Here is a 27,857-nt window from a genome sequence, read left to right on the forward strand (position 1 = left end):
TGAATATGACGTCGCTTTTGTGACAAAATTATAGTTTATAAACCAATAGAACGTAGCCTACATAATGGGGAAAATCCGGATAAATACAAAACAAATAAACAAAGTCACGAACCAATGAACATTAAAATTGTAGCTCCTTTGCCCATGAAATATTATATTCTGAGAGAGAGAGATAACAATTTATGTTGAGTTTTTACGTTGAATACGAATATTGGCAAAAGCGCTGTAATGAGTATGAAAAACAGAATTTGAATCCCGAGTTGCGCCCCTTGTTGACAGCTTCCCGAACGTTCCCGAAAGGTGGCGTGCAATCGCGAGCTGTATTGGTGGTTCGAGAAGAATTCCCCTCCCTACCTGTTATAAAAGCTCGATTACGATGTCTTCAACTCAGAATTATAATCTGTATCCAAATAGTGAACAAGTTCCATTACCAAGTGGTTGGGAAATGTTTATTGATTCAGGAAGTAGAATTCCATATTTTGTGGACCATAACACGAAAACAACAACTTGGACTGACCCCCGAAGTATGGTGAGTAAGCCTCGTAATTTTATAACCTTTACTTTAGGACAGGTTGGATAATATATAATGGCGAAACGTTGTAGAAGAATATTTAAATATATTCTTAAGGTTGGCGGCATACGTTTGTTTCCATTGTAAAGGCTAGTCTAACTTTTCATTCCAATATTCGTTGGTACTCGTGACTGTGCCAAGAAGAATGACGAATATTGCATGGTCTGGTTAGCCTAGCAAAATGGCCTAGACTTAAACTTGGACTAACTGACACTATTACTAACTCACAGGAAATCATTCAACATGGCATTGCCATCGAAATGAGGTATTTATGTGTTAATTATAGTAAATTCATAGTGAACATGGTGAATTGAATCATGCAGATTTATGTGCTTCAGCTGTAGGGAAGAAGCAGATGATTTTTTATCTGGTGATCTGCAGTAATAGAATTTTATTCTTAGTTTGGTAAAGTATATGTTACTATATGTATATATGTGAACTTTTTATCAGATGTATTTTTGGTTTTAAAAAAAATGCTAAATATCTTGTTTTTATCATTTCAGTATTATGGTAGTCAGCCTACAACATACCCCAATCAAAGTTATCCCCATTCCTATGGAGGAGGGGGGCAGTTTGAGAGGGCAGGGGGAGTGGAAATACCTGTGATTCACGAGTCACCCTACCCAAAACATCAACAACACAGTTCTGGACGAGTTCCGACATCTCAAGGATTAGGTGTTCATAATATGACAAACACCACACGTTCTGCATCTCCATCATTTAGAGAAATTCCAATTCAACACGTTAGACAGGCTTGTGACAAAGGGGCTCGCAGTTCCCCAATTTCGCATAATATACAATTTGAGAGAAGAGATCCCGGGTCACGTGGATCACCCATTCCTCAGGGTTTTCAATTTGAAAGACAGGATCGAGGATCACAGAATTCTCCTGTGCCAATGTTTGACAGACAAGAAAGAGGATCTAGACACTCTCCTGTCCCTCATAATATCCAGGATCTTGGCTCCCGACGTTCTCCCGTTCCAAATTACGAAAGGCCAATGCAGTCAGGTAGTCATCCAGGAGCCCCTAGATCAGACTCTTCCCTTCCAAAAGTAATACCGATAGTTCACGAAACGAGTAATCAAGAGCAACCACAAAAAACATATCAGAGTGAACCGAAACCAGCGGAACAAACGCCACAGCGTCGGGATGAACGTCAACGATCTGAGTCTATGGATGCTGCTGAAAGTGATCCAGAACCACCACGACAACCCCCAAAGCCAAAAACTGCAGAGGAACGAGCAAATGAAATAATTGAAAGTGTTACAGCAGAAGTTAATGAACTAGAACAACAAGTAAATCAGTTCACAGGACAGAAATCAGATAAAAGTTATAAATATTTAGAAGAAATGTTGACACGAAGTTTAATAAAACTTGATGGGGTTGAGGCCGAGGGCCATGATGATATTCGTACTAGGAGAAAACAGACAGTTCGTTATATACAACAAACATTAGACATGTTAGAACTAAAAGCTAGCAGTAATGAACCTCCACAACAGTTAGAATCTGTGACTACTGCATCAAATCCGAGCCAAGACTGTGATAAAAAAAATAAAACGAACAATCGTGACCAGGACGTTAAAGAAATGGTCTTAGATAGCGAAGTTTCTTGTTAAGTAAAGTACTTTTTAGATGTTTTAAAAAATGATTTATTACTAACATATATGGAAATATTTTGCAAAAGCTATATTTAGAAAGTGACTGGCTCTAAAATCTATACCGCTTCTGCTGTTAAGTGTTGGAGAAAGTGTCAGTTACTAAAACTATCTACAAGGTGCCTAGCTTTCGTCTCAAACTGTGCTCGACTGAATGACCTTTCAGTTCTAGAGAATATGTCATAATGACCCTCAAATAAAGTGATTCTGGGGAATTTATTTATTTAGCAGGACAGAGATAATTCTTGCGATTTTCGGAAAGAAGCACGGTGAAGAAGTATTCTGAGATTTTTAATCAAAATTCTCATTAGGACCAAATCTGGCTGAATTCAAGATATTAACATATTGATTTGATCTGCATAATATTGTGAATAAGCTTCTAGTAATTTGTTTAGATGTGCAGTATTAGTCTGATACATGTATATCTGAGCTCTCCCTGACTTCAGTGACATTGGGACATCAGTCAAAATTAATAAGAATTGTGGTACATGTACATGTACGTGGCAAAATCATAAATGGCAGAGGAATCCTGGCCGACTTTGTGATGGTGGCTTATTTCTCAAAGTTGGTGGTAGAGGTCAGAAATACCAAACTAATGACTTATAAAAGTAATATATGTACAGTAATTTATATCTGAACATAGAATACTCTGTATATTATGAAAATATTGACACAAAATGGAAAGTTATAATGTTAAACGTACATAGTGAAATTGTTATAATTTATTATATTTAGCTGTTGATTGTAGAGAATATTTATTACTATATTTATGGATGTTACCCTTCCTTATTTCACACAGATTAAACTTCAGAATTTAAAAATCTCTGTAAAGTCTTTACTAGAAATTGACATAGGTGAACTTACGCTGGTAGTAGCATACAAATATTGGAAGCCTTCTATAAAATTTCACAACTGTCGCAGAAATCAAGCTTGAAAGGTTCTTCTGAATCCATTTTCTGGTAATATTTGTGTCAAAATGATAACTATTAACCATAATGGATACATGTACATGTAATGTCTTACCGAATTTATTTACATTATAACTAATGATAGTAATCTACCTACTGTTATTTGAAATTTTACCTGCATGTAAATAATTTTTAAGTCTACATGTATGTGCATATCTGCATTGAATTTAGAGAGGCTTACACACAATAGTTTCAGAAAATCAATCAGATTCTTTTGCTTACTATATTTAGGTTTTGATAAAACACTTTTAAATAGTAAGATTCAATTTTAAGTAATGGTCTGTTGTTAATAAAAGGAAAGCTTATAGCACATTGTAAGAAGTTATTTACTCAAAGTTATTAAAGTATATCTTCCAATGATTATTAAAGTTTGTTTACAAGAGTCTGATTTTTTATACAATCCTCGCCTAGCTATTGAAATTCATTTCTTTAAGGTAGATTAGAATCCTCGCCCGGCTGTTGTTGAAATTCATTTCATAAAGTAAATTAGAATACCAGTCTTCCAAATGAGACCTCTTAAACCAGATTAACAGAACCCGTGAAGTGTCAATTCAACCTACTCAAAAGGCACCAAGATACACCTCATTAATAATGAGTCATTACTGTTCAAAATGTAGTGCTGAAAGGTACATTCTTTAAAAATAAAAAAAAACAACAAATGTTTCATTTCCCACATAAATTTGATCTACTCTGTCTTCTAGCAAGTCAAAAACGGTCCAAAGTCAAAGATTGAATCGTATATTCAATCGGCATTCAATGTGACCACTAACCCCTAAGTTTCGTACCCTAAGAACTATAGGTTAGATGAAATTATAATTTTGGGCTTGATTTTGTGCAATTCACTGCATACAGTAGTATACCACAGCTCTCATTCACTTTTTGTCCCCCGCCTTTCGAAGAAAGCAGAATGGGTTCGTCCCTTGGTCTGTCTCTCCGTCACTCTTTTTGGGACACAATAACTCTTTCTAATTGAGCTAGAACGTTCAAACTTGGTGTATGTGTTTATTAGGTCGATGCCTTGATGGAGTTCGAAAGATGGGCATTTTCTGCTTAGGGTAAGCAGAGATAAGCAATTTGATTGGTTGATGCTTTGGGACATGATAACTTTAGTTCTAATTAAGTGAGTGATGAAACTTGGTGTATAGTTTCATTACATCAATACCTTGACTAAGTTCGATAATGAGCATTTTCTGCTCAGGGTAAGCAGAGCGATAAGCAATTTGATTGGTTAAGACTTTGGAGCTCAATAACTCTCATTCTAATTGAGTTAGAATGTTCACACTAGGTGTAGGTGAATGCCTTGATGAAGTTCGAAGATGAGAATTTTCTGCTTAGGGTAAGCAGAGGTAAGCAATTTGATTGGTTGATGCTTTGGGACACGATAACTTTAGTTCTAATTAAGAGCGGGGACACTTGGTGTATAGCTTTTTTTACATCAATACCTTGACTAAGTTCGATAATGAACATTTTCTGCTGGTATAGTGGTAAGCAGAGCGATAAGCAATTTGATTGATCGAGACTTTGGAACACAAAAACTCTCCTAATTTTGGTAGAATGTTCAAACCTGGTGTAGGCGTTCATTAGGTGAATGCCTTGATGAGTTCGATGATGAACATTGTCTGCTTACGGTAAGCAGAGATAAGCAATTTGATTGGTTGATGCTTTGGGACACGATAACTTTAGTTCTAATTAAGAGCAGGGACACTTGGTGTATGGCTTTTTTTACATCAATACCTTGACTAAGTTCGATAATGAATATTTTCTGCTGAGGGTAAGCAGAGCGATAAGCAATTTGATTGATCGAGACTTTGGAACACAAAAACTCTCCTAATTGAGGTAAAATGTTCAGACTTGGTGTAGGCGTTCATTAGGTGAATGCCTTCATCAGTTCGATGATGAAAATTGTCTGCTTACGGTAAGCAGAGATAAGCAATCTGATTGGTTGATGCTTTGGGCCAGATAACTTTGGTTATAATGAAGTGAGAGTGATGAAACTCTGAATATAGATTCATTATATCATTACCTTGACTAAGTTCGATGGTGAGAATTTTTTGATTAGGCTAAGGAGCGATAAGCAATTTGATTAGTCAAGACTTTAGAACATAACAACTCTGCTTTTAATTGAGGTAAAATGTTTAAACTTGATGTTGATGTTCATTAGGTGAATGTCTTGACTGGGTTCAATGATTAACATTTTGATCTGAAGCTAAGCAGAGCTAATCAATTTCATTGGTCGATGATTTGGGACAAGATAATCTTGATTCTATCTGATAGAGAGTGATGAAACTTAGTGCATAGTTGATAATCAGTTTGATTGCTTGATACTTTTGAAAAAAAATAAATGTACGATTAATTAATGTGTCATCTGTTTATTTTGGGATTTCGGCGGGGGAGGTTAGCCTCACTGTTGGCTTGTTGTTACATGTTACTCGCAGTGCTGGTGCGATTTAGTACACCCGTAAAAAAATCAAACGGGGGTTTAACATCCTACTGTTCTGCTCCGACTGGACTGATGAAGATGAAATGAAATCAGTTTAATGTCCTACTTTTCTGCACCGACTGTGCTAATGAAGACAGGCTTAAACCAGAAAGTGTGCTATGAGGGTAAATTTGCCCGGACAGCATCGTTTGTTCATTCCTTGAGTTTTACGTCCAATTCCACCAAGGGTGATATCGTAGACAAACCCGGACAGCAGGGCTACGGACCCTCTCATTTCAAATTTCGACTGTCAATGGTTTGTTTACGTGTACATGACAACAAAAGACCTTAATTTTCCGTCCCATTATAAGACTATATATTGTCCCTTGCCAGACCCTCTGTCCTACACCACTGACAAGTGAGAAACACACGTAAAATATCATGACAAACTTTCCACACTAATAATAGGACACAGCTCTCATTCATTTGTTTGCATTTTTCGATTTAAAATTTTTTAGCAGCAAATATATTTCCATGGTAATGTAAATACAACATCAAAGGGAAAGATCTTTAAAAGAAAACTAAACTTGTAAACAACAAATAGCATTTATTTACAAAACACTTGCATATAATATTAACTAGATCATTTCCCCTGATTACATTTTCCATCTAAGCATCAGATCCCCTTAATATCTGGCTGTATGGAATAAATAACACACCAGACAAAATAACAACAGGGCTCTATTAAAAATAGAGCATACAACTACACTCTTGAATTAGAATATATATATACATGTATATATTTTGGCTGATATGGTATTCCATACAACTAAAAATAAAGTGATTTGGTGTTTCTGACCCTTTTCAATTTTTTTTGTCAAAGGGAGAAAATTTAGACCTAAAGAGAGATGTAAAACGATGAACTGTTCATCCTCGGTATCCCCAGTGATATTGTTCTGTTCTACGCCCCGAAGTCCATTCACAGGGATTTCATGAATTTAAATTATCTTCCCTTAATCGTAGGCTGATTCTATGAACCAATCAAAAAACAGTTAACATACCAGTCTTAGCATAATTGTTTACATTCACCACACCGATTCAGCTATCTTTGTTGCAATAAAATGCTAGTTACTTCCCTTCGTCCACTCCATTGGTTGATAATGTGTCTCCCCTGCGAATGGACCAAGGGCTTAGTGGAGTAGAACGGAACAATACCACTGGGTATACCAAGGATGTAAAATGTGAGACTCGTCAGCTTAAATATAACACAACACAGTCACGTTGTATTCTGTTGGAATACAAATTGAATTTAATAATCTACTGCAATTATCACATTATACATAATTTAGAAAATGTCTGTCCAGCCTGGTCCTGGAATATCAAGCATCACATATCAAAATCAAAAACCTTATCTGGTTTGACGAAATATTTTTCGATCCCTAGTCTGCAATTTTGTAGGTGACAATCTGTAGCCCCATCAAAACTAGCTCCACGTAAGGTAAACCTAACCTATTTCGTAGCACATAGTACCAATCTGCTTAAAATCTGGTTTTTATCATTCTTTCATTTTATATTCCTTATTTTAAATTTAATAGATCACAAAATTTACTTAACATCTGACAAAGTTTATCTTGATGTTGCATTCTCCATTGTGTACAGCCAATGAAGTAGAGCAACTTCAAAACAAATTAAAACACAAAATTTTGTTTCAGCATTTTGACACATGGTCATAAATAATCATCAGAAATTTAATATTTTCATCTGACTTGGTTCATAAGTAAAGATCATATTACGGAGTCAAAACGCTGAAATAAAATACAAAGAAGCTTTTTATCCATTAAAAATCTGGTGTTTTATTACATTATCTGCTGTTCTATAGATATAACTCAACTTCCAATCTGATTAAAACTACAGACCTATATTTCGTTAGATTATTTTTATACTTCGATGGCCTCACCTACACGAAGATCTGACCAGTAGTTGTGAGCGGCTTTTGACCCTATCAATCGATTAACCAATCAGTTTCAGTGTTTCAAGAGGGTATTCGGAAATACAAATTTTGCTTTGACTTGTTTTCTATCACTTGTGAACTCGACTCAACAGATCACTTGACTGGTTAATCCCTCACTTCAACTAGAATGTGGGTATATAACAACTCTTCCAGACTTGTGTAGTAAAGACGAGTAAAACAAAATTTTGAGCAATAAAAAATAAAACGAAATAGATTCAGTGATTTAATCAGATTGCTCACCTTCTAAAGTAAGTTTTAAATTTTTCAGTAGAGTTAAATGAGTACAATACTCTATATTAACAAATTGTATGGCAATTAAATTGACCAAAAGGTATATTGATCAGTAAGGTCTATCTGACAGGTTAGGACAATTTTGACATGTAATTATGACAGCCCCTGGTAATACATCATTCATATATGTATTTATTATAAAAAAAATTTCAAAGTTTGTCATATGTTTCAACATAAATGGCCCGTAATCAACCAAAATTCTTCACTGCGGACATCAATAAATATTCATCACCATTTATAACACTGTCTCTCTCTATCCCTTGTACATTTCATCTTCAGATTCTAAAAATATTAAATACATAAGAAAATGATAGGTGCCACATCATCAGCAGAATGATAAGTTGCCAGGTAACAACAAAATATATATGACCACAACCTTCCAGTCCAAAGAGGTTATCTCATTGTGAATCTTTGGGTTAATAAAAAGCAAAATCTTGATTCCATATAGCGTCAATATCACTGTGACCAGATTCTATGTCATGATTACTAGAAAGGATGAAATTAAACAGGATTCTTTCACTTGTCTAAACAATTTATATAAATTTCAAGCAGATAAAATGATAAATTTTGTTCTGTTAAGTGATCAAGGGCAACAACTCTGGCTTATAACGGACTTCGTTAGACCGGTTGGTGCAGAAAAGTAGTAGGACGGTACAGCCTGTTTCGTTTCTATAATACCTTTTAATGAATAATGAATAATTATGCCATTACACCCCCACTCTCAGACAACATAACAATTATGCTTGCTATAACATACATTTGGTACAATTATTATATTTTTAATTTTTATTGCTGTTATCTTCCTTTCTTATGCAATTTGAAAAAATTTAGTACAAAAGACTGAAATTATGACTACCCATGTGGGAGTACCGAAAGTGGTAAGTCATGTTAGACCACTGTTTAAACCTGGCCAGCGTACTTACCATATCTTATAGACATTACACTGTAGCTAATATGATCTTATCGCTGGTGGTACCATTGGACATTCTTTCTGATCTAATGTATCATCTATAACTGGTCTATAATCTAACGTCACCTGTAGAACATAATAAAATAATATATTAGAGAATAATATAGTCAGTAATAGAGCTTTACCAATACTATCAAAAAAGTTAGAAAAGGTGATTATCACATTATCTTTAATACACATTTTCCTGTAACATAAACAAATCACGTTATTTCTAAAGGGTACACCTTGGACTGGTAGAGTATTGGACTGGTAAAGGGGTATGAGCCTAGTTGTGGGTAATGGACTAGTAGAGGGCACACCTTGGCCAGTGTCTGGACCTAGTAGAGGTTACCTCATATTGGCACAAAATCAACAATTGTAAATAATTATAATATGCATCAACTTCAACAATTAATCTGGTTACAGAAAATAGTTCGGCTCGTCGAGCAGCATCACCCTGAAGATTGTGATGCTGAATACCAAGTAAAATATAACTGTGTGGTGTTCTTACCTTGCCTGTAGCACCATCAACATATGACAATGTGTGTTTTCTCCAATGTTCTTCAAAAGGTTTCGCCGTCTGTCCTTCAATAGGTTTACTATAATCATATTCATCTATACGGTGCTGTAAACAAATGAAATAGAAAACTAAAGTTTAACATTCACCTAATACAAATCTGTTCATTTTGGGACTTACATGTTACATTCATATTTTTTGTCAAAGTATGAACAGAAAGATAACTCTGCCAAACAGGTGCAAAATTTACAATCCACAATTTTTAATAGGATTCGCCCTAATGATCAATCTCACCTAGTTTCCCAAAATGTCCTCCAGAACTCTTTCATCCCACTAACATAAAGTAATTTAATTCTTAAAAGATTGTTCACAAGATAGTAGTAGTCTCTAGACTATTCACAAGATAGCTATAAAATCTAGATTGTTCACAAGAAATGATGGACAGGCTTATAAAATTCTAAAATCTTGCTCCAAATAAATCAATGCCACCCATTTACCTTAAAATCTTCCCTAGAGTGAGCTCCCCTGCTTTCTTTACGATTTTCTGCGCTTTTAATAGTTTGAACTGCATTAATCATTAAATTCTGTAACTCTAAAGTCTCTACTAAATCTGTGTTCCATATCAAACCTCGATCATGTACCTGAAATGAAATACATAAATAATTGAAGAAAAACAATTCAAAATGCAAGACTTCTCCCTGGATCCTAATCTCTTCTTAAACTGAAATTTAATTTTAGTTTAGTTTCTTTGTTTATATGGTAGTAAGAAAATTTTGAAATGATGATCACCAACTAACCTTTAGGTCATCCATCTGTTTATATAATCCATCCATTTTATCACATCCTTCTTTTAATGTCTCTCCATCACGGAACACAGCAGCATAATTCTGCATAGTCTGATAATAAATAAAACACACATTTTAATTGTGAAAAAACAATTTAACCAAAGTGATTTAGTTGTTGGAATACATACAGTATCATTCAGAATCAGCTGCAGTATTACTTAAAAGTTTCAGCAGGCAGACACTTTTACCCATGTCATATGCCAGTTTCTAACATATGTTTCTTGCTTTTGAAAAATAAAGCCTGCTTTGAACATGTAGGGGGCTCTTGATTTAACATTTCAAAATAACATGAGAATTTCGAAGGACAAGGCATTTGCTAACTGACAAGGATACTATCTTGACCAATCACTATTGCTGAAATGTTTGATTATTTCATGATTCTGCTCACACCACATTTATTTTTGGGACTGGCACAATTGTGACACATTTCTATGCGGGCATATAAAAATAACAAGCACCAAGGAATTTGTCTTGATAAAACTGTTAATTATACCTGACCAATTACTTCTCTAAACATTATATACCTTTTGCATGGATAAACGAAGATCAGCTGTAGGTGTTGAACCATTAGCATATCGTATTTTATCTAAATTAGCAACAGATTCTTCACCAGCATTCTATAACATAGAAATAAATAACATTCTATATAGAAATAAATAACATTCTATATAGAAATAAATAACATTCTATATAAATAGGTGGAAAAGGTGATTTTGAGATGATGATTTTACATTTGATTTTATTAGTTTTTCAAGTAGATCTCATCATTCTTCTCCCAAAACTTTTTACAGATTCAAAATCGGATGAAAATGCTTTTTTTTATGGAGTCTCAAAGTTGCGATCAAAGCACCCCTGATCAAGATGATATTAAAATGAAAAAATAATATTAACAATAAGTGCGACCGCCAAGCACTTGAACTGGGGTACCCACATTTATAAACGTGACAAAATTTTTCAAATCATGCAAAATTGATGTTTTTCAACTTACGTTTATGAAATTAATAAAATTATATCAAACAAAAGAACAGGAAATCTGATTCTAAAATATTTTAAAATTATTACAAAAAATCAAATCACCACTGTTTGACGTTAAGTTGAAAAAAGTTTACAAATTGGGAAAAACAACTTTCTTCCAATATTGGCAATGGAGTTGTGACACCTAATATAAAATAGAAATAAACAATATTCTATACTCTTCAAAAAAAAGTAGAGGATATTCAGAAACAATACAAAACTGTGGAAATGCACTGCTGTTTTTATTAGAGGTAACCAGTGTATGTTAATAACAGGCCAATTGCCTACACATGAACATAAACAGTTCATATGGGCGGCTTATCTGACGGCCCCATTTCACTCGCAAAGAGATACACCGTCAAAAGTGAAAATGGACGTTTTTGATTTTTGTCTTAATAATGAGTAACTGCTCCACCAATCCTCAGACATTCAGCAATTCTTCGTAGCATGCTCCTAATTAACCGTCCAATAACGATTTGGATCAATCTGACCCACTCCTCTTGCAGTGCCACGGCCAATTCTTGCAGTGTTGTCGGTTGACGTTGACGAACACGTCTCCCGATAAAAATAAATGTAACACACTAAAGCAAAGATATGCTAAACAGTAAATCGTATGCAAGAACCAATAGGAATGCTAACATTGATAGATAAACCAGCACGCGACAGTTTTCATCAACCCTTCCTTGAAGTGTCAATTGCGTGTCAGTGGTTCTTTTTGGGCTATAAGTTCTTCATCTGTGAACATACTCTCAAAGCATGTCAAGTGTCCACAGGGATAGAACTTTATTTGAAAACACACAAGCAAAATTTTGCTTGTTGATTTCAAATGTACAAGCAAAACTAAGATTCTAAAGAAATTCAAGGGGCAATTTTTTCTTTAATGAAAATACTTTTATTATCTTTGGATTACATGTACAAGCTATGTTATACATTGGAGTGTACACATATTCCTTACAATTTCATTAAAAAGCTAATGGCTAAGCTGGGTGATATCCCTGAAAACATTGCGATATAATCACTATATTGCAATATTTTATAAAATGTCAATACTTTCAGTTTATCAGGGGTTTTTTTTTTTAATGTAAATAAATATGCATAAAAAGTTGGGAATACCACTTGACACTTTCTAGTCAATATTATTATTTCTAGTCAATATTATTTTTAGCATACAGTACTGAATTTACAAACAAAATTTACAAACTTGCAAAAGTTGTTATTTATAGTTTTAATTTTCAAAATATTAATTATAATATTTTATTTAAATTAAAAATGGCGGAGACACAAAAAAAAATTAAAAAAAGTTTGTGTTCTTTCGTCCGTGCATATTTATTTTTATAGCTACCCTTGAAAACTTGTTTTTTCCTCACTCAAGCGTACATCTTCTTGAAGATGCATTATATAATACAAGGATAGTAAATTAAACTATAAAACATAAGTACTTATGTCAAAAAGTGCCCATTGATGTCAAATACTGAAATAGCAATTTTTCGGATCACGGACTGCACGTCCGCTGAATGATAATCACTAATCAATCAGTCTACCGGAACTCTCAAAATATATAGTTGGCAATGTTGGCATTATTTATATTTCTGCATTATTAAAATCTATTTCAATCTGAAGTGAAAATCAATGATTCCTTTGGAAAATCAAAGTATCGATATGAACAATTTGTCGAGATGTATAGAAATTGAACAGAAACAGGGATAATGCTAACGGGTGGAAAAGTGAGCGAGAAGTCACATGACGTAAACAAAGCTCCTTATCGGCATTTGCAACTTGTGGAATGAATACTGGGAGTTTATAACAGTATTTATTCATCAAGCAATAAAATATCGTAAATAACATCAAAAGGAAAACATTTTTTCAATACTTATGTTAAACATCATCCAGAAAAATCAAAACGGTACGTGTTTATTTACTATTAAAACTGTTTGTGTCGCGTGAAAGCCATTCGCCAATAATTTACATTTTTCACCGATGTCGGAATTTGTTTGATGGAATAAAACGACAATAATGAAAGGACAGATGGTCGAACACAAAAAAAAGGTCAATTATGATATGTGTGTATATTGTTTTTTTTTTATTGAATAATCATATTCAGTAACAATAAGCGAAAAAATGTTACACGCATTTTTTTTCGTTTGACATATTTTGTAACACGCTGTCTACGAAATCAACACGCATTTTGCGTGTTAGTGCCTGTCAAATTTGATCCCTGAGTGTCCCTGAGTTATCATATGACAACCTGCATAGGTATTTGCATTTCAATATAGCCTACTTTTTTTTAAAGAGTATATAACATAGAAATAAATAACATTCTATATAACATAGAAATAAACAGACAAGAGAGGGCTGTTATATTTAAAATTACCACCAGATAACTTTAAATGGGGTTTTACATAGGATAAGCCTTTTACCCAATCCCATTCAGACAACCTGAATAAAATATTGTTTAAACAAAAAAAAAAACAACTTAAAATTGAATAGTCTTGAATGTTGAAAATGACCAACCACCTCTCAAGGTGTATAAATGATACCCATTTCTAAGTCAATTCTTACATAGACCATACCTCTTTAATATCTCCTATTTTTTCACCGGGTTTATTTTCAGCTGCAATGGTGTTGGCGCACGCCCTGCCAAACACAACTAAATCTAATAGTGAGTTAGCACCAAGACGATTAGCGCCATGAACAGAGGCGCATGCAGCCTCACCACAAGCATATAAACCTGGTACTACTTCATCTCCTGTCTCTTTTGAATACCGAATAACCTACAAAATAAAAATATCATAAAGTTTTATAACATGTAAATTGACCAATCGGTACCGCATGTTTCAGTCAATTTTTAAAACAAGCGGCCATGCCCAGCAAATATGTCCGAGATGGAACCCATGCCCTACACACTTCTGTTACCAGGCATTTTAAATTTCATTGGGACATTGTTGAACCCTTTGGACCCATAAAGAGTTACTGGATTTGGCTGTATGGCTACAAAATGTGACAGGTGTCTGTGCAAGATACAGGGTATGCTAAGGCTGATCATTTCTAGAACACCTGATACTACCTGTCAATGGGCTACTGAAACATGTCTATAGACAGGTTCACACAGTCGACATTCAGTGTAATTGTCTGTACCGTATATGTTTTACTGGATAGTTTTCCTGTTAATTTGATTTGGTATAATCAGAATTGCCAGTTAACACGACAGTTTAATTTCTCACCTGTCCTTTATAATTAGTGGGGGTTCCGCCCATATTATAATGAACTGTGGGTAATACAGGTATAGGGTCACGTGTCACGTCAACCCCAGCGAAGATCATGGCTGTTTCTGAGATACCAGGAAGTCGTGTGTGAAGGACCTCTGGTGGCAAATGATGTAACTGTAATAAAACATGATCTTTTTCTGGTCCACAACCCCTGAAATATAACATCTGACAAATTACTCATCAATCAGTGTTTCATATTTTTTATCTGCATATTAGTATTTTTGTCATAACTTTTTCCCATTATATATCCCCTTAAATGAGATAACATGTCATCATAAGAAAACATCAGTTAACACCGCAGCAAGAGTTAGTGTTAATCACTTCTCGCTTTAGCCACGTAACAAGAACTCTTAAAGACCTACATTTTCTACCAGTACACTTCAGGATAAAGTATAATATTTTGTGCTCCAAATAATCTTTCGGACCCCATCAAGAACACTAAGGTCTTAAGAAAAAAATATTCTTCGTGTGCCAAAAAACAAAACGGTTCGTTTCAGCCAGAACTGTTTTTCACATGTTGCTCCAACAGAATGGAATGAATTACTTATGTACGTCAAGAACGCACCTTTTTTAGAAGTATTTAGATCTACTCAAAAGATACTTTTTTACATCAGCATTCAGCATGTGACAGTGGCTCACTTTTTGGACTGCGCTTTGAGCATGCTTAGTCATGGAAACAGAGCACTATAAATCATAAATAGACTATTAGTATCATTATTATTATTATCAGTAATACCAATATCCGCTCAGACCGATAATTGATCTACCTATAGTAGATTAATGTAAACATGATATCTCGTGATGTGATCGACCTACCTTCCTTCTCGGATTTCTATGGTAGAAGAACGTGATACAACATCTCGTGATGCGAGATCTTTAGCAGTTGGTGCATATCGTTCCATGTAACGTTCACCTTCTGAGTTGATCAGGTATCCTCCTTCACCTCGTGATCCCTCCGTAATAAGACAACCAGCTCCGTAAATACCTGTAGATACATGTATAATACAACAACCACATCTACACATTGAACACAGATTATACTTTGTGTAAATATTGTCACCAACTAATTCCATATATACCCAATGATAGAATTAAACAATGAGAGAGCAATGGGGTTTAACGTCCACTCGACACAAACTAAGTCATCTCGGGACTAACATATGGTTTAATTTTATTTCAATAATTCGCTTGCGCATAGGGGTCTTTAGCAGTGGGGGGAAACTGGAGGACCCGGAGAAAACCCATGAGGCTGGACAGGCGACCCTACTCCTTGTCACGCACAACCAGGGATTCGAAACCACGCCAGTTGACTCAATGACGGGCCTATGATACAGCACGCACGTGCTAACCATTCGGCCATCCAACCCCCCAATTAATCAATGAGCTATATCTCTAGCACTTATTTCTAAATCAAATCAAATGCTCTTCGACACATTTGGGCCCCCCCCCCCTCGGGCCCTCCCTCCCCCCGCCTAAAGAAAGACCAGAAACATTTAGGAAAGCATTCTAAACAGTCCCCCTAAACTTGACAAGGAGAGCAATCTTCAAAGCACCTGCATTTTTCAAACATCAATTGGCATGACATTAATATATGTGCCTGATTTTAACCCCCGTCAATGAAGGCAGTGTTTTTAAATTCTTGAAAAATACACATCTATCTCTCTACAACCATCATGTATATTAGTCGAATCATGATCTATTTACCCATTTTAAGTAAAGCGCCACAGAGTAGTCAGACTAACTGAATGTTCAGCACTATAGAAAACGATTATTATTATTATTTTAAAAACATATCAATGTGCAAGTTATTTAGTTTATTGAGATTTTACCTGTAGGATGGAATTGGATAAATTCCATGTCTTCGTTAGGTAGCCCAGCTCTGTTTGCCATAGCTGTACCATCACCTGTACATGTGTGAGCTGATGTACACGAAAAATATGCTCTACCATATCCTCTATAATATACAAAAAAAAAATACTAGAAGTATTCCCTATAAACAATACCAAACATATTCTCTATGTTATATAAATAATATTAGATATATTCTATGTAATGAATACTATCTGTTTCTGAACTGTCACATGTTCTACCGACAATCCTCACTCATCCGTCAATTCCTTACTTGGATGGAGGAATGTGGTTGTTATGCAAACTTTGTGTTCTGTTGAATTGGGGCCCTTTTATTACATTTTCATGTTCTCACCCACCCACCGCTTTTGTCTTGACAATCATATTTCTACAGCTATTTTAACGGAATATTTCTACAGCTATTTAATGGAATATTTCCCAGACCTAACATCTGTAGGTATAGGATGTTTGATGAGACCAGAATACTAGACATATCCTCTTTAATATATCAAGACTAGATGTATCTCTATACTATATAGGCAATACTAGATATATCCTATGTAATATATAAATAATACATATCGTCTATCATATATAAACAATATTAGACATATTATCCTCTTTAATATATCAATACTAGACATATCCTCTATTATAAACAATACTAGACATACAACAGAAACAATACTAGACATATCCTCTATCTCTATCATAATATATCAACAGTACTATTAGTACATCCACAGTATCAAACCCATGATAACAGACCCTGATGATCAACAGTACCCATGTTATACCACTCAACAACTACCTTTTGTTCAAAATATTTCTGCATGATTTATTTTATATATTTTAAAGAATATTTACAGTTATAATACTTACCCTGTTGCCAAGATGGTGTTCTTTGATTTAAAACGATGAATTGTGCCATCTTCTAAACAAAGGGCAATTACTCCTCTACATTCACCTCCTTCCATAATCAGATCTAATGCAAAATACTCAATAAAATAGTTGGTGTCATACTTCAACGACTGAAAAATACAAAATTGTAAAAATAAAATTTCCTTACATTCCTCGATTCATAATTATAAAATCTAACTACAGTATTTGATTTATCTAGTAACAATTTAATAGAATGCCAGATTTTTAGAAGGGTTTATCAGGACTACTTTACTTAATTTAGATGATCAGCACAGCTGCATACTTTTTACCGGACCTAAAATTTAACACCAGTAGTCGATTCTTTGCAGCTTGACTAATTCTTTTAAACAACACAAACAAAATGTAAATGTAAGGCTACACAAAAAAGATATTCTAGTTTTCAGCTACCGCTGCGTCATCAAAAATGGGACGCGTCACACATTTTTATTTCCTGCGATCAAGGGAAATAACTATTGAACATTTCTTGATAACAGGAAATGAAAACAAGACTCATCTATCAAGTACGTAACCATGGGAAATACTATTGACAATCACGAACGGCACCGGAAAATTGAAGGTTAATTTATTTTTCGCAAAGATGGTGTCAATATTGATGTCAATCTGTCTTTTTTTTACAATCAAAATGCCATATCTTTCAAGAGAAACATGACTGTGAGAGAGATGACTGAAAATATTCTCCCTTGGGCGCCGATTTCGTTTTAAATCACCAGCAAAATCTGTGCTTTAACAATGAGTACAGTATCGATACCACTAAGTGGTTGTCAAAATAAAAGACAGCGGATCTGAAAATATTTTTCCAAAAGTTAATATAGATAGATGAAGTCACAGAATTATTCAGCCGGTGTTAAGTCTGACTTACCTTTATTTAAGTTAGTAGCTTAATTTTCTGGAGGCCTAATTTGTAGATGATGAATAAATATTACTGTACTAAACATTGGTTATCAGCCGGTATTTCAAATTCTTACTTATTTATTTGTTTTTCTTATTTAGAGTTGCATAAATATTAAATTTATAATAATGGTGTGGACAAATACTGTATTGCTCTATAATATGTCTTTGTAAAAGTGCCCATGATCACATTTATGCGACAGTTGTACGCTATAGAAATGTGTAATAATAATAATAATAATGTATGTAATAAATAATTTCTAGCACACACTCGACAGCACAAGGTATGTAGTAAAGACTGACCAGTACTTACACGACCATACAAAGTATGTAGTAAAGAATGTCCAGTTCTATCTGCAACACAGCAACATCTGTGAGCCTGACCACCTTTTCCATATTGTAAACTTTGACCTCCGAAAGCTCTCTGATAGATTTTACCATTTTCTAAACGACTGAATGGCATACCGTAGTTCTCAAGCTGAAATTAAAAGCAGAGAAAAATAGTTTACATTGCACTATTCTCCTGTCCTTACAGAAACAGTCTTCTCATGACTATAGAGACAATCCTTAGGCCACTATAGTCACGACAAAAACAATCCATCTGTCACTATAGAAACAATCCTACAACAATCATCCTATGACTATAGAAATGGTCTTCCTGTCATATATTGTCATGGAACTCCAAAAACAGAGAAATTAACAAAATAACGGAAATGTATTTTTTGTCACTTTCCAGGGACGAAGAGAGTTCAATAGACCTTCAATGAGTTGATGATTTCGTCTCATAGTCTTGTACATCATCGGTGAAAATTACAAATCCTGTAGTTTGAGTACCATAACTGATTCAAAATATAGATCAACTCTAAGCAACACCTATTAAATTAACTTGGTATTGTTCAATTGTGAGGTTTAATTTACCTCCAAGTAATGAGACGGGTCGAAAGAGATTCATTCAACCCCTAATCTAGAAAGCTTAACCGAGGATCCGTAGAGATACATATAAGATAACGGCACCTGAAAGAAAGGTATGAGAATTAAAATAAACAAATGATTGGGCCATAACATCAATCACATACACTGGTTGTAATACCTCAATAACAGCTTTAGGTGCTTCCTCACACATATACTGTATCGCATCTTGATCCCCCAACCAATCAGATCCTTTCACTGTATCGTAAAAATGATACTTCCAATCATCTTCTTCCATATGTCCCAATGCAGCATTTATACCACCCTAAAAATATATATAATACATTAGAACTCTTCCATATCGCTTAAAGCAGCATTTATACGGCCCTGAAATATATATAATCCATTATAACCATGCCTGGAAATAACTGGTAGGACACAAAAGTCCGATCAAATTCTGCGACTTGTCAGGTGCAACTTCCAAACAGTCTGTCATTTTGTCTGAGGAAAAATTTATCGGGTGTTTATTTCCAATAAAAGTATGTCAATTTTGGTATATATATGGAAAGTAGAAATATCCAATCTTACTACAAAAATACTGGATTCCATGAAAAACACCCATGGGGTGCATACAGGGCAAAAATATAAGGGTTTCCCTAACCGGCAACCAGACGATAATGATGTCTGCTCGAGTAACATCAAAGGTATCACGCGAAGATTGTCTAATATCCCAGCATTAGTGAGTGCTTAATGTAAATGTTGATAACTTTATGGTGCAACAGTTTCTGAGTTAAAATCCACGGAAAAAACTTTGGCTGTGGATAATCCAAGAATTTATTGTGCTTCAATATTTTTAATAAATAGTCAGCGATTAAAGACAACATCGTCTTGTATATGCAATGAATTCTCCTCCGGCTTCAATCACACCCATTGCTCGGTACCGAGAGAGGTAAGTCACTTGACACAAACATGACCTCTTTTGATCGATTTTTTATAGCAGGCGTATTCCCTGCCAATTACAATGTTTTGAGAAGGATTTGAAGCAAAATTATGATAAATGAATTAAGTTTGAATATGTTTTTAGTCCAAATATATCATCAAATCACCCAGTTTGTACAAAGGAATGTATCTTTAATAACTCAAAGTCTAGATCATACTTTATTCAATCATACAACAAATAGTTGAGTTCTCAATAGGTGGTGTGTATTTTAAATCTGCAAGAAGTGTGACCCAATTATTCATTCCTTAATCATTGTGTTCATGTTTCATTCCCGAGATAAAATAGCACTTTGCATTTCCCGGCCGACATATATCTACCCCGAGTATAATGACATTCAAGGCATTTTAATGAGGAACATTTTTATATCTGTGGCAAATCAAAACCAATTTCGTCCAACAAACGAAAACTAAGCAAAACTGCCCTGGCTCAAGTCATGTGGATCGCAAAAGACATTAGTCAACAGAATAGATCTTGATAGACTTTGTGGCACCCCAAATGTCAGAATATTATGTCTGACCGAAAATTTAAAAGGTCAGGCAGCATGTTCATCCAGCCTGGCATGGTGTCAGACACACACATTTGAAAGTTATTCCCAGGCTTGATTATAACTAATTAATAAGTAGCTCTCTCACACTGAGTCACAGACAATTATCGAGCACATGTAGCCAATCCGATCATAACTGTATCTATGACATCGGCGAACCACATATGTTGGAAAACTGAGAAACCTATACAAGTTTAAGACTTAAATAATAAAATTTTAAAATACTTTATTTTCCAACTTCTGCAATGAATGTGTAGGAAACAAGTGTTTAGTTCATGACTCACCTGAGCTGCGACTGTATGTGATCGTGTAGGAAATAATTTGGTAATGCATGCTGTTTTAAAGCCTTCGTTAGCCAGACCGAATGCAGCTCGTAGACCAGCACCACCCGCCCCTACCACCACTGCATCATATGTATGATCTATCACTGGATAATCTCGTGATACCTTATAAGAAAAAAAAACAGCCATAAACCAGCGGCTGCCAGGCAGGATACCCCCACATTTTCGAGAGATGGATAGAAAACAAGCTAAAACGAAAGTGATTTTTCCTACAATCAAGGGCCATAATTCAGGAAATTACAATTCGATATGTGCAAATATTGACAGGAACCAAGATCTTTTAGTTATAAACTTACATTTCAAGTTTCAACAAAATCGGATAAAAATTGTGACCTCTATAGGGTCCACAACCTTGATATACCATATTTTTACGCTATTTGAGAACGAACGGCGGCCATTTTGTCTGTCAATTTTAGGCCGATTTTCATGAAATTCGAACTCATTTGTCCTTAGGGTGTTATGGTGATATAATAATACGTTTTTTTTAAATCGGATAAAAATTATGACCTCTATAGGGTTCCACAAGCTAAAAACGCGATTTTTTGTACAATCAGGAGCCATAATTCAGGAAGTTATGGTCCGATATGCGCAAATATCGAAAGGAACCGAGATCTTTGGGTTATAAACTTACATGTCAAGTTTCAACAAAATCGGATAAAAATTGTGACCTCTATAGGGTCCACAACCTAGATATACCATATTTTTACGCTATTTGAGAACGAACGGCGGCCATTTTGTCTGTCAATTTTAGGCCGATTTTCCCGAAATTTGAACTCAGCCATCCTTAGGGTGTAACGGTGGTATAATAATATGTTTTTTTAAATCGGATAAAAATTATGACCTCTATAGGGTCCACAAGCTAAAAACACGATTTTTCGTACAATCAGGGGCCATAATTCAGGAAGTTACGGTCTGATATGCGCAAATATTGAAAGGAACCGAGATCTTTGGATTATAAACTTAAATTTCAAGTTTCAACAAAATCGGATAAAAATTGTGACCTCTATAGGGTCCACAACCTTGATATACCATATTTTTACGCTATTTGAGAACGAACGGCGGCCATTTTGTCTGTCAATTTTGGGCCGATTTTCATGAAATTCGAACTCATTCATCCTTAGGGTGTAACGGTGATATAATAATACGTTTTTTTAAATTGGATAAAAATTATTACCTCTATAGGGTCCACAAGCCAAAAAACGCGTTTTTGCGTACAATCAGCGGCCATAATTCAGGAAGTTACGGTCCGATATGCGCGAATATCGAAAGGAACCGAGCTCTTTGGGTTATAAACTTACATTTCAAGTTTCAACAAAATCGGATAAAAATTGTGACCTCTACAGTGTTCACAAGCCAAAAACGTGATTTTTCGTACAATCAGGGGCCATAATCCATGAAGTTATGGTTCGATAGATGCCAATATCGAAAGGAACCGAGATCTTAGGGTGATAAACCTATATTTCAAGTTTCATTGAAATCGGATAAAAATTGTGACCTGTAGACTGTTCACAAACAATTGTGGACGGACGGACAGGGGCGACGACAATACGTCCACATGAAAATGTGGGCGTATAAAAATATGTCAAGTTAAAAAAATCAACAACTTTACTTCATTCTGATACATCAAATTATAAGCTAGCTGTCTGCTCTTTCTTGGGCGTCATCAGATGTTATAATATATATAATTGGGGGGAATGTTTTCAGATTTAAAAAAAGTGTAAATTCTGTTTTGTACACACACTTTTGTATTGTTTTTAAGTAAATGTAAACTTTTTACCATACAATACCAATGCTAGTGTTGAAACTTTGGTCCAATACACAACAGTAATAATAATTTGTCTTTACAGGGGTGGGATTTAAGTTATTTAACATTGGTATATTAATTGCACTAAATTAAACTTGCTCAATATTTGTTGTATAGGTTTTGGGGAAACTTCGTTAATTTGATATCTGAGTGGTTTCTGAATAAATAGTCAGGAAATTAGTTGAGAATGTTATCAAATGTTATCTAGTAATAATAATAAATAGTCATGGGGGTCAAAATAAGTGAATATTAATATTTAAGGACATTGTCTATCTGCGTCTATACATGTATTTAACAAAAACTAAGCTATCCTAAAAAAGATTATGGACACCCCCCGGAAAATAGTAACATTTTTAGTAAATTGGTGTATTTTTACAATTTTATGTTTCAATAAATAAGCTTACTGATGATACTGATAGTTGTGTGTCTAATCTTTCCAATTGACAGTTACTAGTTCTATATCACGCAGGTTGTCACAAATGCAATCTTTAAATTGGTACCATCTAAAAACTTGTTAAAATGCTGATTCGTTTTCTATCAATCATTTGAATATAAAAATAGGACCATTTTCTTTAATATAGAAATAGATGGACAATCTCCTTTAAAATTTGATTTATGGAGTTGTAACTGTCATCTATCTATTGTTCAATTACAGGATTAAGTGGACTTTCAATGATAAGTTGAAACAGTTTCAGGCACTTTTTAAATAGAGCTACATTAGTATAAAACCATTTTTCTTTAATTTTTTTATTAAAGTTTACTAACCTGTGCACCAGTGCTGACTTTAGCATTTGAATTTCTACCATGAACCCAAAAACTTAAATCTCTTGTTGAACTTGCTGCTCCTGGTTTCGAGAGATTGTACAACTAAAATATAATAAATACCGTAATATAATATCACCTTTAACTTCCTTCTACTGGCAATAGCTCATTTTTACTGGTTTAATCCAGAAACTGATATTCCCTTTAAATACATAACTTCCACAATAGTAGAGATTTGAAATTTTCAACTCATATATATATATATATCGATATTTGATAATATGCCATTCTATAATACGCCAGCTTGTCGTTTTTAATTTAAACTTTTAACGTTTTCGTGTCAAAATAAACCTTGATTTAGTCAAAAGTGAGTTGTATTTGATTTAGTCAAAAGTTGTATTTAATTTAGTCAAAAGTGAGTTGTAATGTATTTGATTTAGTCAAAAGTGCGTTGTATTTAATCTTATTATGACATTCAATAAATTATTATGATACGAATTGAAATAATGGTGGTCTTGGCTTGATTTGAGTAAATAGTGCTACCGGTTATCATTGCTGATAAACTGCGGCTTGTGCAGCTCACTGAACTCACGGATATGATATGATATGATATGGTTGTCCGGTTGCATAATTTGTTTTTCTCTGCAGAACCAAACCACAACAAAGTTTTAATAACAGTCTTACGACAATAATATACCAGAAATATGTAAAAAAAAATCGACATCTCTAGAAAGACAAAACCATATTGCACTTCTTAGATGCAAAAACAAAACCCGGCAATATACTTACAAACGATTTAATTGCAGTTTTTTGAGCAGACTTCGCAGACAGACTTAATAGGGAGGCCATTTTGGCAACCTTGTAACGATCTCAAGGTCGTAGAGCATGCGTTCTTTCGTATTTTAGTTTCTTATATAAGTGCGTTTATTACGAAACCAAGGACTTGTTATACCTTTATTTTGACAAAGCATGTTGCAGTAATTAAATTAAATTGTATTCATAACAGTTATATTCGCAGATACGTAAGAAATGCACAGTTTATTCGTTTTAATTAGAAGTGACCTTGACCCTGACATTTGTGCAGCTCGGGTTATAAAGTAAAAGTAGCACGTTCTCCACTCATACCGGTAGGCATAAGTGTAATATATCCGACCTATCACGGATCATCTCAAAAAAGCACTACGAACTAAGCACGACAGTATAGAAGTGACAGACAGTGTCAAACACAAAATGTAGAAAGTGTCAAACCGAAAAATTCTACACGACAACCCATTGAAAATGTAAAAAAAAAAACGGAAAGAAAACACCGAACCCATTACCCAGTTGAGTTTGTATAACTCAACCCGGTAGTCCGGCAGCACGTCGACAAACCTGGAAATATGTATCCCACCTATGACGGATCATCTCAAAAAAGCACTACGAACTAAGCACGACAGTAGGCCTATAGAAGTGATAAACAGTGTCAAACACAAAATGTAGAAAGTGTCAAACACAAAATGTAGAAAAAATCTACACGGCACGACAACCCATTTAAAATGCCAAAAAAAACGGAAAGAAAACACCGAACCCATATACCCAGTTTGTATGATCTAACTCAACCTGGTAGTCCGGCAGCACGTCGACAAACCTGCAATAACACCATACAAGTGGGAGGGGTTCATTGTCAAATTTGACACTTCAAGGAAGGTTTGATGAAAACTGCCGCGTGCTGGTTTATCCTATCCATGGTTGCTTACCTATCGGGTCTTGTATAAGATTTACTGTTTCGCATATCTTTGCTTTAGTGTGTTACGTTTAATTTGCAATGAAACGTCTTCAACATGATGGAAGTCTACGTGCTATTGGCATGCTTCAAATGGGTTCTACATGTACACAGCGAGCAGTAGCCAACATGCTTAATGTGTCACAGTCTGTGATCAGCAGACTGTGGAACCGGTACCAACAATCAAACAATGTTGATGATTGATCTCGTTCAGGTCGTCCTAGATACACTACACAAGCCCAGGATCAATACATTCGTACACAGGTCGTGCGAAATCGAGGACAAACGGCCAATCAGCTTTCTGTAAACTTGTTCCAAGTTACAGGAATTCGAGTTACACCCAAACGATTAGAAATCGGCTACATGCAGCCAATTTGCATGCGCGACGACCGCGTGTTGTGCCTCTATTAACTCACCAGATGGCAAACAGGCGTCAATTTAGGCAGCGTAGAAATTGGGATAATCGTCGATGGGCGCGTGTATAGGCGTGTGAGGGCCCTGAATAAGAGAGCTAGAATAAATTAATTCGACTGGGTCCCCTCAGGTTTAAGGGGTTGGATGACCGAATGGTTAGCGCGTGCGCGCTGTATCATAATGTCTGTCTTTGAGTCAGTTGGCGTGGTTTCGATTCCCCGGTTGTACGTGACAAGGAGTACGGTCGCCTCTTCAACCTCGTGGGGTTTCCCCGGGTCCTCCGGTTTCCTCCCCTACGCACAAGCCCCCCCCCCTCTCTCTCTCTCTCTCTCTCTTGTTGGTGCTCGCTCCCGGTCCCGTTAATGCTTACAACGCCCCTGTATACGTCCCGTGTGTGTATAGCTATCTGTCATTGAGTCAACTGGCGTGACAAGGAGTAGGGTTGCCTGTCCAACCTCGTGGGTTTTCTCCGAGTCCTCCGGTTTCCTCCCACTGCTAAAGACCCCTATGCGGAAGCGAATTATTGAAATAAAATTAAACCATATGTTAGTCCCGAAATGATCTAATTTGTGTCGAGTGAACGTTAAATCCCATTTCTCTCTCTCTTTCTACTCAAGGTCCTTTCTTTTCTTATATGTCTTTACCTGAATAATAGGGGTTTCAACATATCGGTAAATAAATATCAAAACTACACACATTGCGCAAATACTATATGAAACTGTTCAAAATTAAAATGTAACAAATTGGACTTTTCAGTACACTTTGCCGAAGGCTTTTTCTCGAAAAAATCATAAGACAAAAATAGATTGTAAATTGTACCCCCACCCCACTTTCTGTTTCCGCGTCTGAAGATAGGGATGTTAATGGTTCTCAACAAAAACTAGGTCATTTTTCTACTGACAGCTATATTCATGTGTCAATAATCGTTTGTGTAGATAGGCCTTTATTGGAGGGAGGAATCAGAGAAAACCCATAGGAATGGCCGGGCTTTAATTTGTCATAGAAAGTCTGACACTTTTCTTGGCATGTTTACTGTTTATTCTGTTAGGTGACGGTCAGGGGAGAGTCCAAGCTTTGGAGATCTTGAGAATTTTCACTTTGTTTCCATCTCTGGGCACACCTTAAATTAAATATTTCGACAGTTGAAGTCTTCTCAAAAGTTTTGTGTAATACCATTTGAGAGCCGAATGATTTTTCACAGATCAATAAAAGATGGTCAGTGATAGATTTAATTTATTCTTTATAATTTATACATTAAACAAAGTAAAATCGAGGCGAACATTAATGTATTATTGTTTAGTAATCAGTCGAATACCCACCAGATGTAGTATTACATAGTCCCGGCTAGTATAGTGAACACATAGGTGGATGTTTTGTGTCCCAGTGATCTGAATTATGGTTCTATATTATGTAATGCCGAACTAACATAAAATCAATTCACTACCCATGGTTCCCGTGCCAATTAAATGAATGTAGCGTGTTTGTCGTTCCATACAGCTGACTTCTATTCAACGGACCGGGCTAATGAAGACGGGCGTACGCCATACAGTGCGCTATGAGGGACAATTTGCCCAGACAGCGGCGCTACGGCCTACTCTTATATCGAATTCCAACTGCCAAGGGATCTTTTACGTGCACGCCAATGCGTAAGGGGACCTCGTTTTTTTTTTGTCCTCTGCCAGGCCATATGTCCTGCACCACTGAAAAGGGGGAACCACGCCGGAAAATCCCGATGAACTTTCTCAGCCAATGCTGACTGCTGAAGATACACGGCACACTATACTTTCGTATGTCTAACAATCCGCTTGGGGTTTCTCCGCCCGTCCCCCTCACCACTGCTAAAGACCCACGCGCAAACGAATTATTGAAATAAAAGAATTGTACCCTAAGTACTTAGTCCCGAAATGAGAGAGAGAGAAATGGGTTTAACGTCCACTCGACACAAAATAGGTCATTTTGGGACTAACACATGGTTCAATTTTATTTCAATCATTCGCTTGCGCGTAGGGGTCTTTAGCAGTGGGAGGAAACCGGAGGACCCGGAGAAAACCCATGAGGTTAAAGACACATTTCAAAACTTGTAAGCCATGCATTAATATTCCCGTTAAACGTAAAGTTTCTTGTACTTCATTCCTAA

General features: G+C 35.4%; 2 protein-coding genes across 2 annotated transcripts; one reads left to right on the plus strand and one right to left on the minus strand.

Annotated features, from left to right (window-relative positions):
* The first annotated feature begins 330 nt into the window (after window positions 1–330).
* LOC126813725 (BAG family molecular chaperone regulator 3) lies at window positions 331–3,576 on the plus strand. Its single transcript, XM_050539173.2, has 2 exons — window positions 331–529; window positions 1,075–3,576. Exons 1-2 carry the CDS (start codon window positions 377–379, stop codon window positions 2,185–2,187), a joined length of 1,266 nt encoding a protein of 421 aa, XP_050395130.1. The 5' UTR covers window positions 331–376; the 3' UTR covers window positions 2,188–3,576.
* Window positions 3,577–6,200: 2,624 nt separating this feature from the next.
* LOC126813526 (succinate dehydrogenase [ubiquinone] flavoprotein subunit, mitochondrial) lies at window positions 6,201–24,448 on the minus strand. The gene is made up of 16 exons (XM_050539157.2): window positions 24,334–24,448; window positions 23,548–23,649; window positions 20,922–21,083; window positions 19,275–19,418; window positions 18,498–18,662; window positions 17,237–17,385; window positions 16,336–16,460; window positions 15,323–15,491; window positions 14,462–14,657; window positions 13,811–14,011; window positions 10,751–10,843; window positions 10,179–10,277; window positions 9,879–10,022; window positions 9,376–9,489; window positions 8,839–8,951; window positions 6,201–8,197 (listed from the first exon to the last, which is right to left on the minus strand). Exons 1-15 carry the CDS (start codon window positions 24,391–24,393, stop codon window positions 8,865–8,867), a joined length of 2,010 nt encoding a protein of 669 aa, XP_050395114.2. The 5' UTR covers window positions 24,394–24,448; the 3' UTR covers window positions 6,201–8,197; window positions 8,839–8,864.
* Between the last annotated feature and the right edge of the window lie 3,409 nt (window positions 24,449–27,857).

Source organism: Patella vulgata, chromosome 1 (assembly GCF_932274485.2).
Source record: "Patella vulgata chromosome 1, xgPatVulg1.2, whole genome shotgun sequence".
Taxonomy (NCBI): Eukaryota; Metazoa; Mollusca; class Gastropoda; family Patellidae; genus Patella; species Patella vulgata.